Source organism: Mus caroli, unplaced genomic scaffold (genome assembly GCF_978045245.1).
Source record: "Mus caroli unplaced genomic scaffold, Mus_caroli_1 scaffold_2, whole genome shotgun sequence".
Lineage (NCBI taxonomy): Eukaryota > Metazoa > Chordata > Mammalia > Rodentia > Muridae > Mus > Mus caroli.
Genome location: NW_028227257.1, coordinates 58,485,903 through 58,505,004, shown reverse-complemented (window position 1 = coordinate 58,505,004; position 19,102 = coordinate 58,485,903). Strand labels below are relative to the sequence as shown.

Sequence of the window (19,102 nt, the reverse complement as noted above, 5' to 3'; positions counted from 1 at the left end):
GTGTTGATTGATGTGGGCGTGTCCAAATCACAGTGGAAGACACCATGCACTATACCAGGCGTCCTCAACTGTACAAGAATGGAACCAAGCAAGCAGTCATGCACGCATTTATTTCCTCTCTGCTCTTGACTGTGGAAGTTCGAGGGAAATGGGGGTGAAAGCTATCAAGAACATCACACGTGTATATGAAATTATCAAAGAAGAAAAATAATTTAAAAGAATAAAATCATTACTGATAACACTTAAAAGTGTTATTTTAAATTTAAAAGAAAAATTGCAAAAAGCTACCCATCTCCTCCCATCTCTTGTCTCTGTCTCTGTCTGACTCTGTCTCTGTCTGTCTCTCTCTGCCTTTATATTCATCCAACTCTGCAAAGAAGGTAAAAGATATACCTATTATCTTTTCTTACTTTGGAGAAAACACATACAGAAAAGGCACCCAAATTCTGACACTCATTCAGAGTGCCCCAGGTGACACAAACCCAAGACTTGTGTTCAAGTTCTCTGATTGCAAATGTGGTGGGCTTCTTACTGTGTTATTGTTAACATGAACCCAGTAAAGTCCACCACAGGCAGCCAACAAAGCCCCTCCCCTCAGTCTGAGCATGTGACCTCACTCATCAGTCCTCCAGCCAGCCTCAGTCATCAGTGCAGAACTGAAAAACCCCAGGAGAAGAAGGATTTCAAAACCACCTCCTTCTCACAAAAAGCAGAACAAACAAACAAGCAAAACAACCCCCAAAACCAAAAAACTTATTTTAACCATTATGACGACAGCTAATAAATTTAATCTTACCCTTTCCACAGTGACAGGCCACTGCTGGTGTTTGTCAGAACTGATCACAAAATATGTGTGTGTGTCCCCACAGCAAATGCCTGCTTGTTCTCTCACCTGCTCCCATAATGCGTCCTCATTTATAACCAGTGACAGCTGTGCCACATCTCCTACTCAGTACTTGAAACCCAGCACAGTCATCTCGGAAGGCTTTGGATTAGAAATCGGTCTCCTCAGGAGAGCTAACCCTCACTTTCCAGAGCTTGAAAGATGGCTTAGTTTCTATTGCCACCTTCTGCCATCGAGGAAATTATAACAACCAGTGGGCTTTTCTATCTCCTCAATCAACTAAATAAAGCTAAGTGTGACCTCACAACACCACACCCAGAGCACGGAGCGTTATGAGTCAATTCTAGACACCAGGGCTGTGGGCCCTGCCATGACTCCTCTCCCTCCCCAGCTTCCCCTTTCTCTCTCTGATGCTAGGGATCAAACCAGAGCTTTATGCATACGAGGCAAGCACGTACCACCTAGCTGCAACTGAGCCCCCAAATTCATTTAGAAATACCACAGAGCAAAAACAGCCCAAAAGGATCTTGAACATGAACAGAGTTGGGAGCTGCAAAGATGGCCCAGTGGTTAAGAGCACTTGCTGCTCTTCCAAAGGACCTAAATCCAGGTCCCAGCACCCACATCAGGCAAATCACAACAGCCTATAACTCCAGTTCCAAGGTATCAGACACCATCTTCTCACATCCACAAGTACCTTCACACATATGGCATTTACTCACACAGACACACATACACAGGCAACATGAATAAGAATACATTTTTTAAAAGAACAAAGTTAGGAAGCCAGGGAGATGGCCCAGTGGTTAAGAGCACATCCTGCTCTGGCAAAGGACCTGAGTTTGGTTCCCAGAATTCACATTTCCTGATTTCAAAACTTCCTGAAAAGCTAAATTAATCAAGGGATGTGGCACTAGAATGAAGGGAGAAAGATGAATGGATTAACACTGAGTCAGCCCATACATATACTTACGATCGGTTGGTCTTCAAAAAATGAACCAAGACAATTCAACAGGGAAAAGAACATGTTTTAAAAAAAACAACTCATAGTTTGAGCTTTCCATATGTCCTCATGTAAAGTTATCTAGACCACTATCTTGGTTTCCAACACCCACATCAATAGTTCACAATCGCCCGTAACACCACCTCAAGGAGATCTGATGCCATCTTCTGGCTTCTACATGTAACTACACTCATGTGTACATACCCCCACACAGACAGACATTGATATACATTAACAAAAATAAAATCTTTGAAAGACGAAAAGATAATCCACAGAACAAAAGACAATACTTTAACCTATCAGATAAAGATATTAGATCCACAATACACAGTGAATTCTAACTCAACAGGAAGACAATAATCCAATTTAAATGTGCATGGCAGACTTGAGGGTATGAACCTGTAATTCCAGCTGTTAGGAGGAGACTGAGGCAGGAGGGTCCCAAATTCAAGACCTACATGAGATACAAAGTAAGTTCAAGGTTAGCCTGGGCACCTTGTTAAGACCTTGTGTCTAAATAAACAGTAAAAAAGAGCTAAGCAAGACGTGAAGCAGTTGCTTAGCATGCACAAATACGGTACTGGGTTCAATTCCCAGTACTACAACAAAAATACACACACACACACACACACACACACATCTAACATATAGTTCTCCCCAGAATAAGAACAAAGGGAAAAAATATTCTGAATATTTAGCCTTCAAGAAAAATGCAAATCAAAACCACGGTGAGATGGCACGTCATACATGAGAATGCCTTAATCAAAAGTAAGACAGGAGGGAGGGTCCCGCACCCTCATGCACACTGTGGAAAAGCACTTCACTGCTCCTCAGAATACTAAGCACACGGCAGGCCTGGGAACGCACGCCTGTAATCCCAGCACTCAGGAAAGTACTGCAGAATCCCAGGAGTCCATGCAGCCTGCACTGCGTACAGACTGAGGTCAGCCTAGACTAAACGGCAATACGATCTCAAAGAGGGGGGGGGACCTCAAAGGGGGGAGGGACTGGTGAGGTGGCTCCATGGGTAAAGGCAATTGCAAGCAAATCTGACAGCCTGAGCTTCATTCCTAGAACCCAGAAGAAGAGAACAGACCTCCATACATGTGCACAAGTGAGCATGGCACGGCACACACACACACACACATACACAATCCATCAATCAATGAAAAACAATTCTGTTCTAAGAAAAATAAAGTTAAACAGTTAGCAAATGTCCCAGCAATCTCTAAGTATGGACTCCAAGAGATGTAAAAGCCTATTTCCACATTAAAAACTAGAACATACATGTTTGTGGCATATACCAAAAATGTAGAAATAGTCCCAAAGCCTAGCAACTGATGAATGGATAAGACAAGTGTGCTATATTCCTACAGTGAGAGACTATTAGGCAATAGAAAAAAATAAAGTACTAAGCAAAGGATGGTGATGTGTGGCCAAGCATGGTGGTACATGGTCGGCCTGCTAGCACTGAAGGAGGCTGAAGTTGGGAGATTAATAGTTGGAGGCCAGCCTGGGACACATCATTAGAGCCTACCTCAAAAAAACAAGCAAACAAAAAAATGTCTACCTAAATAAACCTCAAAAGTAATGTGCTTGCACAGACCCTGGCCTCAACCAGTCTCTGATAACAAGGGAAACACACACACACACAAATGTATACACACAAAAACATGCAGACATGGTAAATGAAGAAAATTATGAAAATCATAAAAATATATCCTGAAAAAGCAAATCTATAGGAAGAGGCGCATCAGCATGCGCCTAAGACAGAATTCAAGGAAGGGGGCCGGGCTGAGACTTAACCAGTAACGGTCTTCTATTGACATTCCCAAAGCTGGCTTATCCTGATGCTGGCACAGCTCTGTCCTACACTAAGAACTGTTAAACCACTTGCCTTAAGGAATAACTTTATGGGATAAAAAGTATTTCAAAAAATATGCTAAATGCAAAAAGCAGCCTCACACTGCATCACCACACTGAGGGGAGAGGTAAAACTGTAAAGGAATACATCTGATTCACAGCTGCCAGATGCTGAAGAAGGAGCAAGAGTCAGACCTCACCAGAGCCCAGGAAACCACACAATCGCTACATGTGTTCCATGTGCTCCATGCGTTCCTGTGTCAGCATTCATACATACCTGGAAAGGACACACGCTTTAAGTAAACATATATCTTCCCTCCCCACCCAAAACAAAATAAACAAACGAAAACCCTAGCTTTTTTTTCCAGTCAAGGTTTCAGGTTACCCAGGACAGTCTGGCTCAAGTATCCTCCTGCCTCAGCTTCCTAAGCTGCTGTCCATACCAGGTTAAAATGCAGGCATTTTATTTACACTGTAGAAGTGAGGGGGAAACACAACAACAACAGTATTTGGAAGCTAAGAGCAAAAGAATGAGCATTTTAAAAGCAGTCCAGGATTCATCCTCACCGTGTTTTACAGCATCAGCATCATGCATATCATGCATATCATGAGGAGCCAGCCAGGCTGTCCTGACAGGCAGAGTGCCCTAGCTCAGATCCTCACTTGCAAAACAAACCAAGCAAGAAATCACAGGAATGGGGAGACTGTAACTTGCCTGTGGCAGCCAGATGGGATGGCTCATGTTGGCAATCCCAGGACTAAGAAGGCTAAGGCAGGAGGAGCATATGAGGTCAAGGCCAATATGGCTACCGAGTGAATTCCAAGGTACCCTGGACTAGGGCAAGAACCTTCCAATGAAGGAAGGAAGGGAGGGAGGGGAGACTATTGCCTATGACACTGTAATAATATAGTCATAACTGCAAGTCCCCTCCCTTGGGACTTAAAATCAAAGTTAGAAAACAATTTCACTATAAACTAGTGAAAGTCAACATAAAATTTAAGTTATCAGTTATCTAGTGAAGTCCATTAATTTAAGGGGCAAACTGTATTGACAAAATAAGTCCTAAGAAATTCCCAAACCTAGTCACCTACTTAAACTGAACAAATCCTATTCTCTGTCTAGACCTTTGTTGTATTTTATTTATTGATTATTACTCTTTGTGTGCATGCATGTGTGGTGTGTGTGGTGGGTGGGTGGTAATGTATATGATACGCCCATACACATGGCATATGTATGGAAACTTTCTCTGCTTCCACCTTTACACTGGTTCCACCTTTACGGGGACTGAACTCAAGTCCTCTGGTCTTCGAAGCCTCCACTGAATCATCACACCATCCTATCTAGCTCTTTTGGTTGTTTTGTTTTGTTTTGTTTTGTTTTGTTTTGTTTTGTTTTGTTTTGTTTTAAGAAAAAGAATCAGAAATTTTAACCTATTTGGGAAAAAGTGATAAACATACCTCATATCCAATTAATCTGTTTGAATAAGAATTTTTATTATAAAGTGGAAAGGACAGACTTATCAGTGTTCACTAAAATACTCGTAGTTACTAAACCACCACTCTGGAAGGGGACCACTTACAAGAAATTTAAACAAACTGGAAGACTATCTATCCCTCAAAGCCATTTGACTTCCTTTTATTTTTTTTCCTAAAACAACTTTTTAATTTGTTGACCCTAAAACCATTGCCTACATACAACAGCAGAAGCTAGTAGCCACTCATCCAAAGATAACCAATGCAGAGTCTACAGTAATTTTTAAAAGAGCATTTAGGATTTTTTACTAACATGAATCAACCCCTCAAAACATAATCTGTTTTGGACAGTATGTAAAATTATACTTTATGTTCTGCAAAACTCAAATCAGATCACAGACAGGGGAGCCACCAGTCTTCCTGACACCCCACTCTTTAAGAATAACGACAGCTAGCTAGGCGGTGGTGGCGCACACCTTTGGTCCCAACACTCAGGAGGCTGAGGTGAATGGATCTGAGTTCAAGGCCATCCTGGTCTACAGAGTGAGTTCCAGGATAGCCAGGGCTACACAGAGAATCCTGTTTACACACACACACACACACACACACACCTACAGCTATATAGAACAACCTTCACTGAGGAAAAACAGGAGAAAAACACTTTGTGAGCTATGAACAAGTCTCTTGTGAACTACAGAGGGTTCTGGCACTAAGGGACTAGAGGGATGTTCCGTTTGAGCCTTCCTCTTGCAGCCGAGAGTCACGTTGCATCTCAAAGATCCAGCTGCCTGCCCAGCATCACCCAAGAGTCACACATTTAACACAAGTCTCAAGTTTTTAGGCTGAACTATCAAACTTCCTGCCACTTTGTCAGAAAGCCACGAGAACAAAGAAATGAGAAAGGTTGTATTAAATGAGTGACTGGATGTGAAAATTAGCATAAAGCATTGGGAATGGTAAGAGATAAGCAGAGCATAGAAAATAAAATTGTGGTGCCTGCAGGTACAGCAGAGAGGTGGAGTTGTTGACCTATCTCACACAAAACCCTTGGCTAGATCTCAACACAAGGGGTAGGGGAGGGGGAAGAATATAGCTTTCCTAATTCTCTTGCCATTTTCTTTCAACCAGAAAGTAAAGATATATAATATGAGATATATTATTAATAAAAAATAGTCCATAATCCTTTATAATGACATGCTGGGAGATCTAATTTGCAGCAAGGTAGTATATCATTATATCTGTGTCTTAAAAATTATCAGACTGTCAAGTGTAGGCAATATTAAAATTAGAGTATGAGTAATGTCTTCTTTACCATAAAAGTTATTAGAAAACAGCCCTTAGATGTGATTTCTATAATGGGGCTATTTGTTTAAACAAGCCTGTCTAAATCACTCCATATTTATGCATCAAAAAGTAAGCAGGGGCTGGAGTTATGAGGCTCTTCATTCAGTTCCTAGCACCCACACGGCAGTGCACAACCATCAATAACTCCAATTCCAGGGGATCCAGTGCCCTCTTCTGGATGCAGACACAAGGCACAAATGCACTGTGTGCACACACAGAGATCCAAACAAAACACCTGTATTCATAATTTTTTAAAATATTTTATTTAAAAAGGTAAAAAAAAAAAGAGTGTTGATTTTTCAGGCCATCTCCACTGCTTATAAAATCTGGCTATAGTTCTGCGGATCCACTATGGTTCTGCAGTTAAACCGAGCAAACTATTTTTTTCCCAACATAGTTCACATACACTGGAATCTGAAGCTGAGCAAAATTTGAAGTTATCTCTCAGCAATCAAGCTCCTTTCATGGGATAACTTCTGAATAGCATCCCAAAGAGCTGGTGGGCTATCCTGTTGCATAGATTGTGTGCCATAAAACTGCAGGATCACTGTTCCATAAAATACTCTAAGCATCTTTGCCACCCTATGGAGTCCTTCTTACCTATAGAACTCCAATCTATATTAACTTCAGGGGTTGGATATTATTTCTAGAGGCAAAATCTGAAAGGAGGCAGCCTGGGTAGGTGCTTCTACCTGCTAACTTATCCCTGGGAATACATGACATCCTTCCAAGAATTTATTCTGCTCTCTTATATTCTGATCAATGTTCTTATCTGCTTAGTGCATGTTTAACAAAATATGAGTTTCAGTGGTACTTGCCTAGAGCATTGGAAACCCTCAGGGATTGCTGAAGACAGCTCCTTCACTTAGGTATCCCCAAGATGAGCTGGGTCCCAGATTAGAGACGTGTAAGTTAAATCAAGTGCAGAGAAAAGAAAAGAAAAGAAAAGAAAAGAAAAGAAAAGAAAAGAAAAGAAAAGAAAAGAAAAGAAAAAGAAAAGAAAAGAAAAGAAAAGAAAAGAAAAGAAAAGAAAAGAAGGCTCTACACCAACCTAGTGTCAACAGACGATTCTATTGACTATAAAGTGCCAGACTGTGCCCGTTCTGAGAGTTTTGACTTACTCAAGTTCAATGGAGGCAGCTAGACATTTGCGTGTGCTATGGGGCATGCTGTTTTGATGGACCGCTATTAGTTTTTTCATGTCTTGGGCCTAAGGGCCTTAGCTAAATTTTTTGGCTTCTATACTACCACTTCACAGGAAACTCCCTTAATCTTTCCAACAAAGGAGCGTTCCTACTGTCGGCTATCCCCCATCCATCAGACTTTAGGCGAGCCCTTCTTTTTCCAGAGCAAAATAACCTATTAGCATTGGCAATCTGCCGAACGCCGATTCCCCAAATGCCAGGCGCTCCTTTCTTGGAGGTTCCAATCTCTCCAAAGTTATGGCCTGGCAGAGTGCTCAAGGCTAAAAGTGCATCCTGGGTAGGGCTGGCAACCTCAGGGCTGGCAGGCAGGGGCTCAGAGGGAGTATAGGGAAGCAGGTCCTGGTGATCTGGAAGCTAATTTTGGTGGGCACAGGTTTAGGGACAGAAATGCCCAAATATGCCTTTTAGGGCCTCCTGGGTCACATTTCCTAACCACTAATGAACAACCAAGTCTGAGCTGAGTCTGTCAGAAGTTTTTTTTTTTTTTTTTTTTAACATCAACTGAAAATTGGAATTTGATCACTGACACTGATGCCCAAGAGAAGAGGATTATGGGGAATAAAATTCATAAGTAGTTGCTTGCTACAGCGACAGGATTAAGATTGAAACACGCTAGCATCATTTTGTGAGGATTCTTAACGTGTGTTAGAATTAGTCTAAGAATTAGGCTTCATTTACCATGAGCTTCATGCATTTATTTTTAGTTTTGACTGATTCCTCTCAGCCTGTCAAATATGATTGAAATTCTGCTGACAGTAATTCTCCCTCAGCAAGTATATTTCTGTTGTTTTACTCAACTATACCACAGAAAGTGAGATAAACACACTAAATGAAAAACTAAAGACTTCACACGCTCAGCTTTTCTATCGGAAACAGCTTCTTAACTCAGCCTGAAATGCCCTCTATCCATCCCCAAGTCTCGTTTTGGCTTTGCCTATCTTTCATAACCTAGATCAAATTCCACCTCCACTGACAACTATTTATTAACTTAGAGTCCCCCACCTCCACCCCATCTCCCAGCCCCTGCCTCTTATTTGTACTGTCAAAGCATATCAGCTGCCTTAACCCCCAAGTCACAGTGTTTATAGCTTATAAGTAAATTCTTAAAATGACAAGGACACTTACCATTCCTGCCTCCCTGTGCTCTAAGTTATAGAGGATATGTGTTTGGGAAACAATGTGTATATATGCAATGGTCAGGGGCTGGAGAGATGGCCCAGTGGTTAAGAGCACTGCCTGCTCTTCTGAAAGACCTGGGTTTGATTCCTAGCATCCAAACCATGGCTCACAACTGTCTGTAACTCCACTTATACATGAATCTGATGCCCTCTTCTGGCCTCTATGAGCACTGCATACATATGGTAAACATACACACCCATATAAAGTAAAAATAAATATGGAATGATTGAGCTGCTTTTTTTTAATGGCAAAATATCATTTTATTAGATATTTTCTTTATTTACATTTCAAGTGTTATCCCCTTTCCTAGTTTCCCTCCAAAAATCCCCTATCCCATCCCCTCTCCCCCTGTTTCCCAACCCACTCACTCCTGCTTCCTAGCCCAGGCATTCCCCAATACTGGGGCATAGAACCTTCACAGGACCAAGGGCCTCTCCTCCCATTGATGACCGACTAGGCCATCCTCTGCTACATATGCAGCTAGAGCCATGAGTTCCACCATGTGTTTCCTTTGGTTGGTGGTTTAGTCCCAGGGAGTTCTGTGGGTACTGGTTAGTTCATATTGTTGTTCCTCCTATGGGGCTGCAAACCCCTTCAGCTGATTGAACTGTTTTTTTAAGCAAGAGGATGAAAACCATGAAACATAAATATAACAACATCAGACTGGTACAATGAACAGAATTCTTACAATTCTACCAGACTGAAGATGGTTCTGCATGTGTAAACAAAGCAAGAGGGTACGATCATCCCAAAAACATAATCCAGAAATGTGAGAGTCAATCTTTGCTTCTTCTCTCTTACTTTCTATATCCAACAAACAAAACTTGCTAATCTTCCTTCCAAAGGCCTCTATAATCAGGTAAGGACTCTCAAACCTAGGCAGCACCTGGAAATCTTGTTCTCAAGGGCTGTGGAGATAGATAGATGGCTCAGTTGGTCAAGCGCTTACCTTCCAATCACAAAGACCAGGGCTTGATCTGTAGAACCCCTCACAACCACAACAACATCATCAACAGATCCTGGCATGGTGGCACGCACTTGTCAACTCAACAGTGGAAGAGACAGGCGGAGAGCCCTGGCTTGGTTTACTTGGTGTGTTCCAGGCCAGTGAGAGACTATGTCTCAAAAGACGTAGATGGTACCTAAAGAACAGCATCAGAGGTTCTACATGCCTGTGCACAAATGTAGGCACACCAACACACATGAGAACATACACATGCATACATTATATTCATATTGTTTCTGAACTTGCGCTCCAATCTCTGGTTCACTAGGGCTGGGATATGAACAAGAATTTACATTTCTAGTGAGTACCCAATTAGGTACATGGTAATTCTGTGATCCAGCAACCACTGTTTTGCTGGGCAGTGGTGGCGCACACCTTTAATCCCAGCATTCAGGAGGCAGAAACAGGCAGATCTCTGTGAGTTTGAGGCCAGCCTGATCTACAGAGCAAGTTCCAGGACAGCCAGGGCTACTCAGAGAAACCGTGTCTTGAAAAACAAAAACAAGCAGAAAGAAAAAAGGAAGGAAGGAAGGAAGGAAGGAAGGAAAGGAGGGAGGAAGGGAGGGAGGGAGGGAGGAAGGGAGGGAGGGAGGGAAAGGGAAAGAGACCACTGCTTTTATCCACTCTTTGCTCCATCTCCCATGCTTTAGACAGAGTTCACAACTTCTACAAAAGGAATGGGACTATGCGTTATAACATAGGAAGCTGCTTTGAATGCTGCATGAAACAGCTAAACTTGTTCTGCTCTTGAATGAGTTCCCTTAGCGAGCAATAGTTTTCTGAGGCTTTGAAATGATCACTAATACTCAAGTGAGTCTTACAGCACTTCTGGAGTGGACCAGAGCACTTCTCAATACAAACCAGCAGATGAGGTCATGGTCATGCAAATCGTCGGGGGGGGGGGGTGGGGGTGGCAGCAACAATCATTGTCAAAGGGGTGTTTTCTGTAGATGAGAGAATGAAACCATTGTACAAAACTCAATGGGCGCCAAGCATGTGGCCCAATTATTTCGCCTGTATGAGCATGGCACGGAAGGCTCTCCTTAGAGAACTCGATTCACACATTTGTGTTTTGTCTTGTATTCATGGGCAAAAGCCTAGAGATTTTCAACCTAAGAGTCTTCACCAAGTTCCTGTCTTTTAAACCTAGAACATAAGTTAGAAAGATTTAAACATCATCTATAGAAATAAAAGGCTGCCGGCGTGGTGGCGCACGCCTTTAATCCCAGCACTCAGGAGGCAGAGGCAGGCGGATTTCTGAGTTCGAGGCCAGCCTGGTCTACAGAGTGAGTTCCAGGACAGCCAGGGCTACACAGAGAAACCCTGTCTCGAAAAAAAAACAAAACAAAACAAAAAACAAAAAAAGAAATAAAAAGCCATTTCAGCTGGTAAAAGACAATTGCACCAGTTTACACTGGTCAGATACTGACAGCAGTGAGGGTCAGGTGAGGGAAGAAGTCCATGATTCACATCAGGGGATCAGCCTCAGAAAAACTGGAGTTCAATAGCTCAGCAAGCAAAGGCTTGCCACGCAAGCACCAGGACCTGAGTTTGAATCCCTAGCACCCACATAAAAAGCTGGGCATGGCAGCATGAGCCTGGAGAGGCAGAGACAGGATTCCCAGAGCTCACTGGCCAATCAATCAGTCTAGATAAATTGGTGAGCTCCAGGTTTAAAGAGTGATCCTGCCGGGCAGTGGTGGAATATGCCTGTAATCCCAGCACTTGGGAGGCAGAGGCAGGTGGATATCTGAGTTCAAGGCCAGCCTGGTCTACAGAGTGAGTTCCAGGACAGCCAGAGTTACACAGAGAAACCCTGTCTCGAAAAACCAAAAAAAAAAAAAAAAAGAGTGATCCTATGTCAAGAAACAAAGTGGAACAATTAAGGATTCTAGGTTCAATCTATGCACTCGAGCATGCATATACAAGGGTACACGCATAGTGGACAGAGCAAGGGTAGGGTGAGTGGGATTCTATTTTTCTTAGTCCATCTTTGACTCTCCCAATATTTAAGGTACTTGTATTGGTCACCAATGTCCAGAGTTTTAATGGAATAGAAGACCTGTTTCAGTGCCAGAATGGGCATATGACTAGGTATATTTACATTCGGGGGTATACTAATCCAGCAACATGGGGGTGAAATGGCTTAGAACCGCTCAAATTGTTCAGCTGCATAAAAGTCAAAACAAACAAAAATCACAAAGATGCCTGAACGTGATGGTTCAAAACCAGAAAACCAGAGGGACAATGACTGTTCCAGGTCACCAGATTGGTCATCACTACTGCTCTCTGAGCACCACACAAATGAGCAAGTTGCAAGGTGTTGCCAATCCTCTTCAAGTTCCCCGTGTTATGTGAGCACTGGCAAGGCCAGAAGAGAGCGGCCCACGGACAGCTGCTCCATGAAGCAGGGTTAGCTCCTTCAGCTGTCTGTCAAAGATGAATTCACCTTGAAATAATCTTTACTAGTGACAGCTGGACAGCACGGTTCACTTGGAGGTCTACATCCTATTCTGCATAGTACTGATGTTAGGGATCACAGTCCAAGTGCTTTACGCAGCCATGACGGATGCTACATTCAAAATACTAATGTTGGCAGGCCACCCAAGTTCCATGAAGCACTTATGGCACAGTATTAATTTGGCATGGACTCTTTATACTTTATATATTGGATGAAAAAAAAAAAACAATGGCAAAAACAAAAGCTGAAGGATAAGAGAAAAAAAGGTGCTTACAGGGCTCCGTGAATTCAACAAAGGACAATCAAAGAGTTATCAGAGATACCAAAGATCACATAAATACCACATTTACATCCGTCTCCTTCTCACCTGGGAGGAGTCCTTCAGAGAAAGTTGGTTTGGGAGATAAGGATTAAGATGAAAAGAGTTATAGAGTTATAAGATGTTTATTGTTTTCTGGTACATGACATTTTGGGGTATCGCCACTACAGTCATACACCACAAATCAAAACAGATGTTTGGATGTTTTGTTTCTGGTTTTTTTTTTTTTTTACCTAGAACTTTATAGTCCTTAAGCTAGGTGCTGTAAATTTTGGGCTCATGACTTACAGCTTGCTCTCACTCCATCCTCCCTAAGTTCTCAAGTATGATTTGCCATCAAAATCTTTTTTATTATTTCAGTACAGCAGCTTAACGTCTTACTTCTGGTATGGCATTACATATGTCAAACCTGTGCATAAAATAAACCACTGTAAATCTGTAGCAAAAGTGTCTGTGTGCCCGGCGTAGCCGCCGAGGCAGAGGCAGGTGGCTCTCTGGGAATTCAAGGTCAGCCTGGTCTACAGTGTGAGTTCCAGAGCAGTCAAAGCTACATAATAGTCTATCTCAAAAACAAACAAACAAGCAAAAGCCTGTTTTTAACGTCTGATGCTATGATAAACGAGTCTCTCGGTAATGAAGTAAACCCAACATTTCACGTTCTCTTGTTACATGGTTTGCCGAATTGCCTCATCTAGCACATTCATGCCAAGCATTAATAGAATGCAAATTCGTACAAACACCCGTAAGTAAAATCTGATGTGGTGAATGTTTTTGGACCCCAAGTGCCGCTGACACCCCACAGACAGAAAGAAGAATGAGGAGACAATCATGTATTCAGAATTTACTTTCTGTGCCAAGAAGATATATTTTATAAAATATCTAATTAGTTTTATACAATATTTAATACTGAAGTCAAGGAGCAATACAAGTGCTTTTAGGATTCTGGGAGACTAATTTTGCAGTTATCTTAATTTCAAGAGCTAGAAACTAGCTGGCTTTTATTGTAACAGAGATTCTGAGACAGCATAATTACCTGTTCACTAATTTTTTTTAGAAAAAAATCAATATTCATGAAAATACAACAGCTTTGTGTTTTCTCTGTGAATAAAATTATCCTAATTTTCTACGAACATTCCTTCTGCATTAATGAAACCAAAGGACCAACTTACAAAACAGGAAGCAGAAATTCTTAGAAAAGGCAAACCATAGTCCAGGAATAGAGGAATAGACCTCTTCCTAAAACCGAAGGCCCAGGGAAGACAGAGGAAGAGAAGTGAGAACTCTGGGCTTTATTTTATTAATGGGGCCAGGGGTGTCAGAGGACAGTTTGTAGGTATTGGTTTTCTTCTTCTGCCATGTGGACACCTAGAATCCAACTCAGGTCATCAGCCTTGGCAGCAAGCACCTTTGCCTGCTGAGCCATCTCACCAGCCCAATTTCTTACAGTTTAAAGAAAGGCTCTAATAAAAATTTAAACTACCCCAGGATGGAATTTTACAACTTCATTGAGACTAATTAGAAATCATATAAGACAACTTATTATTTAATCTGACTGATTTTCCTTTAAAAAAAAAATGAAGTTTTTCCCAATTCTACTTTGTGTTTAGATGTCCCTCGTTTAAAAAAAAAATTTCCAAGTCATTTTTTGTTATGAAATAAGCATTATATTTCCATTATATAGATGAGGAGAGTAAGGTAGAAAGATAGGGAGTCAGAATAGGGAGTAAACAAGAGTAAGAATGAGAATACATTGGTTTAAATACAGTCAAACCACCTACTAACAGTAAGTAAATTCCTTTGACCTCTGAGACCTGTCTTTTCATCTATAAAACAGAAGCCATACTATCCACCTCTTTCCTGTGAGGCACAAACAGTGTCTAACAGAATGCTCAGTGCATAATTAGCCATTCAGCACAGGGCCCACCCACCAACCTACCATGCCATTTTCTTCATTTGGTACAATGGCTATATAATCAATCCATAATGCCATTGTGAGGGAAATGAGGTACAGCCGGTGAATGCAGAGGTCCCTGGCAAGCCCAGGACTCTGCTCGTTTGTTCTCTTGCTCCCTCACTCCTGGTCTCAAAATGACTAGCTGAGCCACAATCAAATGCAAACACTGGCCCCTAGGTAGAACTGCCTCTGCACACAAGGCTTATTTATAACACTAACGGAACAATCTGCTTAACCTGACTGCTTAATCTGTGATTTAAATATGTCTCAAACAAAATCTAACTCATTTCTACGGTGGCTTTATAATTCAGTTATCACCTCCAAAATATTATAATACTTCTTTTGAAAATACTTATTTGTCCAAAAGATATTGCTACTATGTCTGCAATATATCCTTAACAATACATAAACTATTAATACATAATACATAAACATAATACATAAGCATGTCTAGACATTTGTATTACCCCATTAAGGTTGACTTCAAAGATACTAGTTAGTCTTTTCATTTTTCACTTTTTCTATTTTCTCCTAAATAAAAAGTCAGGTAGTAAATGTGGTAAATGAATATAGATTTGCATAGACAAAAAAACAGAAGACTGAGAAAAATGGATCAGATCTGAATGTATGAGGCAATGACCTTCAAAACTGGCTATTAGCACTGTTCTTCACGAGGGAACAATTACACTACAATCCTCCTATGTATACTTTCATTTCTCTTGCTCTACGAATGCATTTCCATATCAGAAAGGATAAAAGAGTAGGCTGGTGACTGGGAGAACCTTCTTTGCAACGATAGAAGGCATTCTGGTTACCTGAATCATTACATCCTAAAGGCCAGCCCACTATAACTGCATTATGAAATGCCGCTAAACCAATACCTTGACAGAACTGCCTTATGACTGAAATTTACCAAACATGGCTTTCATGACACCAACCGATGATACATTTCTAATTCTGTATTGCCCTACATGGTCTCTGGTTATTTCAAAAGCCATAAAAATATTTCTAAAATTGACACCGTATCTAAATGAAAGTATAACATTTTAAGAAAAAAGGCATGCAAATCATCACCAAAAGATTTAATATACAGTATTGCCATTCTCAAAGTATTAATAATAATGTTTAGCTAAATAGGGAGCCCACGCCTCCCTTCCATATTAAAAACTGTACCGAGTGTTTAACAAGCAAGCACATGTGGGCACACACATATGGGCACACACACAACACAGAGTAGAAATATAAAAAGGAAAAGTTGCTAAGAAAAGCTCAATCTCTAAATGCTTTGTTTAAAAAAACTGCATATAAAAATATTAGAATCATATACTGTCTTTTTTCGAACCTTTTCTCATCTGGATAAAAACAAAAGCAAAGCAACATCTAAATAGTAATGTAAAAAACAAATGGCAAATGTGCTACAATCCCTCTGTTTTAGAGGCTACACCAAAACCACCATGTACAATGGTTAAGACATCTAGACTGTGCATGGGAGCCATGATTCTTATAACATTATAAAAGCAACAAAAAATAAACACAAACACCGTAGAATATAGTAAGCACTACTCCGATAAGTCCAACTTAACTTTAAAGCATTCTTTTTTTTTTCTCGATGACAATAAGAACCATCACCAATTACAATATTAATCAACCTCACCTGCTCAAGGAAGAATAAAAAGTTGCCTTTCCTGAGACCTAAAACCACAAGGTTATCAAACATTTTCAGAGGAGTGGTGTTTCATTGGTACTCTATACCTTGGCAAAAGTTAATGATCTACTAAGAAATTTTATGTCACTATATACCACAAAGGTATTCTTAAGATTTATGAAAACTAAACCTCACACTGCCCTCGGTAGGCTATTTTACACATTTGTTAAATTTTTATGCCATTTTTTTAAGCCAAGACTTTTAAAGCTCTTGACAATGTACTCAAACTGAGAAGGTGTTAATCCCATGCTTTCTCCTCCATTAAAACAAAACGGGGGGGGGGGGGCGGGGGTGTACATAGAAACCATGACACCATAGAAACAAAAAGTAGCAAGCCACTATGGAGTTAGAAAATAATACATACCATCTCTCGATCACGGTTAACTACAAAAACCCTTTCATTTCATGGCTCGCATTTTTATGGGCATTTAATCTATATTAAGTAGACTTCAAAAAGAGTCTGTGCTGAATCTCTACTCTCCTGGATCTTTGGCAGCAATCAGCACTTAAGCTCAGGGCTTGGGGTGAGGGGCGGGGGGGGGGGGGAGCTGGGGGGCAGGTTTCTGGGGAAGAGGCTGAACTGAGCACAGTCAGCATTAAGCATCTACTCTCTACCCAGGGTCTTTCTCACTTTCTCACAAGTCTCTCTCTCTCTCTCTCTCTCTCTCTCTCTCTCTCTCTCTCTCTCTCTCTCTTTTTAATGGTATTGTGCTCTGTCAGCAAGATGATAGATGATAGACAGACAGACAGACAGACAGAAGATAAATGGGAGCACCCTGAGGGTAAAATCTAGGCAGGCTCCCCCCCCCCGCCCCCCCACATCTGTGCTTAGAAGCCTCCTCCAGGTTCTTGCAGGAAAGGAAAGGGATCAGGTGAGACCCTTCTGGGTCCAACTCAAATTTTCTTCTCCACAAAGAGCAGTTTTTGGCTGTGAGCGCAGGGTCCTCTGGTTGAAGAACTAAATCTGAGAGCATGGTCAGTGTTTTCAACCTCTGACTTTACAAAGGACAGACTGCATTCCTGGGGAAAACCATATTAGACTCCTGACGCGCCACACAGCAGTAGTGAAGAACACAAGCAAAGGGTTGTAAAAACCAGGTTCTGAAAGAAACGCTGTGCGGCATTATTGCATTGTTGGCTTTTCCCTAAGTCCCCGACTCTTACCAGCCACTGCTAACCTCCAAATCTCTGTGACTTGTTGCTAAATCTTTGCCTCACGCCCCCCACCCCCAGAAATAACCAGCACGCTGAGATTTGGGGATCAAAAGACAAGGAAGGGAGCTAGAGCCTCAAAGCACAGAGGGCTGGGCGCCTTCAATAGGCCACTCTGCATGGGCTGCGCGTTCCGTCTGACTCACAAACGCTCGGGAGAAATTATGACATAAACCTTTATCCTTCCAACCAGGGAGATAAAGGCTGGCGGGCCTGGCGGGGCCGGGGGAGCCTCAGCCCGCACCCCTCGACGGGGCGGCCCGGGCAGGCGTCTCCCGCCCTACACGCCTAGCTCAGGATGCCCGCCCAAGGTGCTGCCTATCCTCTGGCTGAAGAAGCCGAGACCCGGGGTCCCCCGCCCGAGAGGGCGCAGAGCAGGAGTTGCAGGTGCAGGACGCGACTCACCCCGCAGGGGCGCGCGGCGCGTGGTACCAGTGCCCGGCTGAGCTCGGGCTGGGATGCCGCGCGCCGGGCAGTGCGGCTGCGGGGCGGACAAAGCGCCGCGCCGGGGTTAGAGCTGGAGCGACCCCGGGCGGCGGACCCCGCCAACTTGGCCGAGTCTGGGGAGCCGGATCCCGCGAGCCGGCGGGCGGGCGGGCGGGCGGGCGGCGCGGCGCTGACCTGGATGGTGCAGGTGTACTCGCTGTCGTCCAGCAGCCGCACGGTGCAGCTGTACTCGCGCTCCAGACTCCTGCTGCTGCCGCTCATCAACCTGCTCAGCATCTTCCCGCCCGCTCGCCCGTCCTCGGGAGCGACGCGGCGGCGCTGCGGACTCCGGACCCGTCGCCCCTCAGCGCGGCAGCTCCGCGCCGGCCCTCAGCACCTGCACCATCACCCTGGCCGGATCGCCACCACTGCTTCCTCCCGCCCCACTCTTCTTCCTTCTACAGAGCCACCACCGCCTCCCCCAAACCCCAAGCAAGCTGGGTTCTCTCCCGGGCGCCCCACTGCCCGTGCCCAGCTCATGGGGCGGGGCCTAGGTAGGGGGCCAATGGAGGTCAGCGCGGCGGAACCGATTAGCAGGAGGAAAAGCCAATCAGAATAAGGAATGGGGATGATGAGCGGGCGGAGGAAGCAATCATCGCAAAACAGCAGTACTGAGCCCAGTCGGGCCAGCCCCCTAGCGCCCCAAGCCCTGGCTCGCTCCCTTCGCGGGCGGTGGTTGATATGGATGCTGTTTGTCCTGGACAGGGCCATGTGTGGACACTTCACGAGATCAGTGTCTACAACCTGGAATAACATTTGAGCTGTTTCAGGAGTCAAATCTTGCACCCTGCAACACCCGGTTCCTGCCCTCTTGGAAGCCAAATCGAGGAGGAGGCACCTGCAGAAAACAGTCACCCACGATTCCCGACCTGGCGGCTGTCCCCACCTGTGCGCTGCCCTAAGTCAGCTCCATGGGCCCCTGTGCCTCGAGCACCCTTATTTTGGTGAACATCTGTTTTACAATAGCTATTTACTCTGGTGCAACCACAGAAGCTTGTAAGCGCCCGCGTTTAGCGCTTAGAAAACCTTACGCTCTAATCCTTCTTTT

At 43.2% G+C, this 19,102-nt stretch overlaps 1 protein-coding gene across 6 annotated transcripts in view; it reads right to left on the bottom strand.

Annotated features, from left to right (window-relative positions):
* The window catches only part of Frmd5 (FERM domain containing 5), a 256,974-nt gene extending 238,419 nt beyond the window's left edge, over positions 1-18,555 (bottom strand). For 2 of the 6 annotated variants that reach the window (XM_021155309.3, XM_029473837.2), the window contains exon 1: positions 18,190-18,554. In XM_021155309.3, the coding sequence (XP_021010968.1) occupies positions 18,190-18,291 (102 nt within the window). In that variant the 5' untranslated portion in view covers positions 18,292-18,554. Of the gene's footprint in view, positions 1-18,189 lie in introns of all 6 variants that reach the window. The other 4 variants (XM_085834516.1, XM_021155314.3, XM_085834515.1 and 1 more) reach the window with 3 other exon arrangements.
* Between the last annotated feature and the right edge of the window lie 547 nt (positions 18,556-19,102).